Source organism: Otolemur garnettii, unplaced genomic scaffold, assembly GCF_000181295.1.
Source record: "Otolemur garnettii isolate 467f Iridium unplaced genomic scaffold, OtoGar3 scaffold00233, whole genome shotgun sequence".
Classification (NCBI taxonomy): Eukaryota; Metazoa; Chordata; class Mammalia; order Primates; family Galagidae; genus Otolemur; species Otolemur garnettii.
The window spans coordinates 191,242-196,485 of NW_003852628.1; the positions used below are offsets into that span (position 1 = coordinate 191,242).

General features: G+C 46.0%; 1 protein-coding gene across 6 annotated transcripts in view; it reads right to left on the reverse strand.

Annotated features, from left to right (window-relative positions):
• HNRNPUL1 (heterogeneous nuclear ribonucleoprotein U like 1) overlaps positions 1-5,244 on the reverse strand; it is a 50,146-nt gene that overhangs the window by 16,535 nt on the left and 28,367 nt on the right. For all 6 annotated transcript variants that reach the window (XM_023508236.1, XM_023508237.1, XM_012812925.2 and 3 more), the window contains 2 exons: positions 3,767-3,889; positions 3,540-3,668 (listed from right to left, as the gene is read on the reverse strand). In XM_023508236.1, coding sequence (XP_023364004.1) covers positions 3,540-3,668; positions 3,767-3,889 — 252 coding nt within the window. The remainder of the gene's footprint in view (positions 1-3,539; positions 3,669-3,766; positions 3,890-5,244) is intronic.

The window sequence follows — 5,244 nt, forward strand, 5'->3', positions numbered from 1 at the left end:
AAAAAAAAAAAAAACCTGTCTCTACTAAAAACAGAGAAACTAGCTAAGCATAGTGGCAGGTGCCTATAGTCCCAGCTACTAGGGAGGCTGAGACAATAGGACTGTTCAGCCCAAGAGTTTGAGGTTGCTGTGAGGTATGATGATGCCATGGCACTCTACCCAGGGCCACAGAGTAAGAGTCTGTCTCAGGAAGAAAAAAAAAAGAAAAGATGCAGGCAGTGCTTGTGGCTCAAAGGGGTAGGGCACCGGCCCCATATGCCTGGGTTCAAAGCCAGCCCTGGCCAAAAACAAACAAACAAAAAATCAAAACAAAACAAACAAAAAAAGATGCATCCTAGGGTAGGACCTATGGTCCTAGCCAGACGAAGACAGAATCCTGGCTTACACAGGCCTATCTTGCTTCTGCAGACACATTGTTCTTCCCTTTCAAGGATGGGCATTTCTGAGGCCAATTACATAACAAGAGGTCTAGAAGAGCCAAATGTAGGGAGGTTTCACAACTCAGGAAAACTCGAAGGAAAAAGATGACCCTGGGATAAGATCTAGGAAATGCAGGGACTTTGCCTATATTACTGTTCTCCCCTTCGTAAGTTCCACCTTGCCTAGAAATTATCTATCAGCTGTGCATCATCAACTTATTTGTAATTACCAAAACTACTGGGGTGAGAAGTGCCTGGATCTGGCCAGGGGCCTGCCTGCCTGCTTATTCTACTCCTACACAGAAACATGTGCGTGCGTGCGTGTGCACACACACTCACACTCACACTTTGCTCAACCTCCCTCACATTTTCTGGAACGCATTTTTGGAATTTAGGCCAAGCAGTCAAACCACTGATTTAGACTTCTTTCCCAGGCCCGAGTCAATTCTCTAATCTGTGGTTAACCAGACAATCTTTCTCGTCCCCCACCTTCGGAGTTTAGATTCTTCGCCTCAATGTTGGCCTGGATCACTTGGCCAAACTTGCATGTCCCTCCACCAGGAGGCTGGCAGTCTGAAAACCACAGGTATACCTAGTGTAGTCTTGGACTCTGTCCTTAAACAAGCCAGCACCAGCTATAAAGGCGGACAGTAAGCCTTATGGTGCTCAGCTGTTACGTGCTTGGTTGAGTTGGCAGGGAACTGTCCTCCGGAGAAAAGCCACTTAGGATTCTTAGACAGAGCTGCTGGACAACCCTACTCCCTGAGTACAATTCTTCTCCACTGGGCCACATATTTGAAAAAAGTTTCATAGCTGATTTATCCAGGAAACCACTAATAAAAAAAAAAAAAACAGGCAGGGAAATACTTGCTGGGATGTCCAAAATAGGTACCTTCAGGGTGTTGAAATGATACTATTACTCTGCCTTCAGGATGAGTCCAATTGGGGCCCAAGTTAGACTAAATTTCCCAAAATGTCCTGATGAGAATGCCACAAAGTGAAACCAAAGGTCTTAAAAACAAATCTTCAAAGTGGGAAGACAGCTGGCTCAGTGAATTATTGATGGGGTGGAGGTGGGGGAACTTTGAGTAGCTTTCAGATTATCCTGTGTTCAACTGTTTGCATAAGATCCTCACCCATAGGTGAAGGCAACGTGGTCCCTGGTAATTCCTTTCTGACAAGCCAACCACTGTCTCTAGCTCTACTCTCACCAGGATCCCTCTGAATGCATAGTAAAAAAGAGTGGGGCTACCTGTACACAGGGTATTTCATTAAGGTTACAAGGGTGTGGCATTACTCCGTTTATATATTTGCTCACTCACAGGTTCTTTTATTCCCCCCCCCCTCTTTTTTTTTTGTTGTTGTTGAGACAGAGTTCTAACCTATGCCCTGAGCAGAGTGCAATGGCGTCACAGCTCACTACATCCTCAAATTCGGGCTATGGGCACCCTGCTGCCTCAGCCTCCGAAGCTGCTGGGATTACAGGTGCTCACCATGGCGCCCAGCTGAGTTTTTCAATTTTTTTTTATAAGTCGGGGGTCTCACTCGCACTCAGATAAGCCTCAAACTACTAAGCTCAAGCAATCCTCCTGCCTCAGCTGAGCACAGTGCTAGGATTACAGGTGTGAGCCACCACACCCAGCCACTCACAGGTTCTTAAGAAAGCGCACATTTGAGACTGAGGGTAACGGAAGCTTATTTGTAGATCCCCAAATACTGGAAATCAGGAAACATACTTTGCAACCTGAGAGTCTTCAGAACATATGTGAAGTATGAGGTTGCATAGGCAATAACAAAGTGGAACTCATTACTGAGATAGGGATCCTTAATCATTTTGGGTCACTTATCCTTTTGAAAATGATGAAAGTCATGAACAGTTTTCCTATCCTAACTCAAAACTATCTGGCTTTTATGTGTATATGTGTTTTTTGTTTTTTTTTTTTTTTGAGACAGAGCCTCAAGCTGTTACCCTGGGTAGAGTGCTGTGGCATCACAGCTCACAGCAACCTCCAACTCCTGGGCTCAAGCGAGTTTCCTGCCTCAGCCTCCCAAGTGGCTGGACTACAGGCACTCGCCACAACGCTGGCTATTTTTTGGTTGCAGCCATCATTGTTGTTTGGCGGGCCTGGACTGGATTCGAACCCGCCAGCTCAGGTGTATGTGGCTGGCGCCTTAGCCGCTCGAGCCATAGGCACAGAGCGGTATATGTGTGTTTTAAAGGACACACCTCCACACAGTATTATATGTTCAATTTCAAAGGTTCCCAGATCCTCTGATGTTAAGAATAGTTCCGGCTTGGCGCCTATAGCTCAACCGGCTAAGGCGCCAGCCACGTACACCTAAGGTGGCGGGTTCGAATCCCCAGCCCGGACCCGCCAAACAACGATGGCTGCAACCAAAAAATAGCCGGGTGTCGTGGCGGGCACCTGTGGTCCCAGCTACTTGGGAGGCGGAGGCAGGGGACTCGCTTGAGCCCAGGAGTTGGAGGTTGCTGTGAGCTGTGATGCCATGGAACTCTGCCCAGGGGGACAGCTTGAGGGTCTGTCTCAAAAAAAAAAATTCCCTTAATGGAAATGAAAGTAGATATGACTTAGATATGTACCTGCCAATCATGAAAGTTCCTAAGAGAAGCTGAGATATACCTATTCTGTAAAATAATTAACAATAATCACTAGCTGCCAAGTGTTAGATCCTATGTTTGCTACATGGGTGTCATTACGATTCCTATTTTACACACCAGGAGATGGAGATTTAGAGGATAAAGTTAGCTGGTACACAACTAGGAATTGGAAGAGCTGAGATTCAAGCCCCAGTCTGTAGGCTGAGAAGTTCACACTTCTTCCCATTTGCTAAATAGCTCCCACCTAATGTGTTCTTTGGGCTCAATGATGAGCCTAAGCTAGGAGGCCTAAATGATGGTCGCAGACCTCAACCACAGACTGAGCTCAAAGCTATTTACTAAGGGACTAGGACCGTGTCAGGAAAACATAGCTGACCCCCCTGATCAGCACTGTGTTCAAAGACCATTTACAGAAAAAAGAAGTAAAAAATTAGAGGAGAATTCATATGCTCCCAACAGGTTCACCACTTCCAAGAACATCATTATCACCAGTTAAGTACCTGATCTAGGATATAGTTGCGTTTCTTGCGGGCAGCGATCTGGATAAGGCGGTTGAGGCACTGGGTGGCCTGCTGGATCAGGACATCCCAGCGGCCAGCATAGTTCCGCTGCCGACGTAGGCCCATCACCTGTGGGCAAGATGTGGTGAAGAATGAGTAGTCCTAGTAGCAGGGCAGCATTGAGAAGGTGGGAGGTGGATAAGGAAGAGTCCAGCAGCTGTCCTTACCCGCATTTTATCCATGATGGCATTGGTGCCCAGAATGTTGTACTTCTTAGAAGGGTTGGAGGCTGCATGTTTAATGGCCCATGTGGTCTTGCCAGCAGCAGGGAGGCCTACCATCATCAGAATCTACAAGAATAAAATGGTGAAGGGATGTTGTAGCATGGTACCACCTTGGCTTGTTGGTGATCATGAGGGTGACTCTGAACCTCATGGCCATCTCTGGAAAATGGAAGCAATAATAGCATGAGGTTTGTCAGACTCTCCACGTAAGTCCTGGCAAGGGTTGAGTACCAAATCAAGCTCTGTCATCATCAGCATTTATATTTTTGTTCACACAGGATTAAGTGCCCTCTAAAAAGCCCAAGGAAGGCACTGCACTAAAATGGCCCACAGAGTGGGTAACAAGAAGTGGTACAAATCTTTTGGAGTCTCATATGAGAATACAGCCTTATATGTAAGGATACAAATATTAGAATTTGAAAAACACTAGATGTAAAAAAAAAAAAGAAAGAAAGAAAAACACTAGATGTAACCTAAATGCCTCCAAAGAGGGAAATGGTTAGTCTGTGAGGCCAATGAGAATAATACTCAGCGGTTGGGCATGGTGGCTCATGCCTGTAATCCTAGTACTCTGGGGAGGCTGAGGCAGGTGGATTGCTTGAGCTCAGGAGTTTGAGACCATCCTGAGCAAGAGCAAGACCCCACCTCTACTAAACAGAAAAAACTAGCTAGGTGAGATGGCACATGCCTATAGTCCCAGCTACTTGGGAGGGTGAAACAAGAAGATCTCTTGAGCCCAAGAGTTTCAGGTTGCTGTGAGGTATAATGATTCCACAGCACTCTACCCACCTACCCACAGTGACAAAGTGAGATTATGTTTCAAAAAAAAGGAGAAAGAAAAAAAAAGGCACAGTGGCTCACACCTATAATCTCAGCACTCTAGGTGGAAAAGGCAGGAGCATCAGCTTGGGCTCTAGGGTTCAAGACTAACCTGACCAAGAGTGAGACCCTATCTCTAATAAAAATTGAAAAATTAGGCCCAGTGCCTATAGCACAGTGGTTATGGTGCCAGCCACACATACCCTGACATTGGCAGGTTCGAACCAGACCTGGGACAGCTAACCAAAAATGACAACTGCAACTGAAAAAAAAACAGCCAGGCACTGTGGCAGGCACCTGTCGTCCCAATTACTTGGGAGGCTAAGGCAAAGGAATCACTTGAGCCCAAGAGTTTGAGGTTGCTGTGAGCTGTGACGCCATGGCACTCTATCAACGGTAACATACTGAGACTCTATCTCAAAAAAAAAAAAAAAAAAATTGAAAAATAAGCCAAGTGCCTACAGTTCCAGCTACTCAGGTGGCTGAGACAGGAAGACTGCTTGAGCTCAGGAGTTTTAGGTTGTTGTGAGAGACGATGACATTACTGTATTCTAGCCAAGGTAAGTAACACAGTAAGAGCCCACAGACTGGACAAAAAAAAA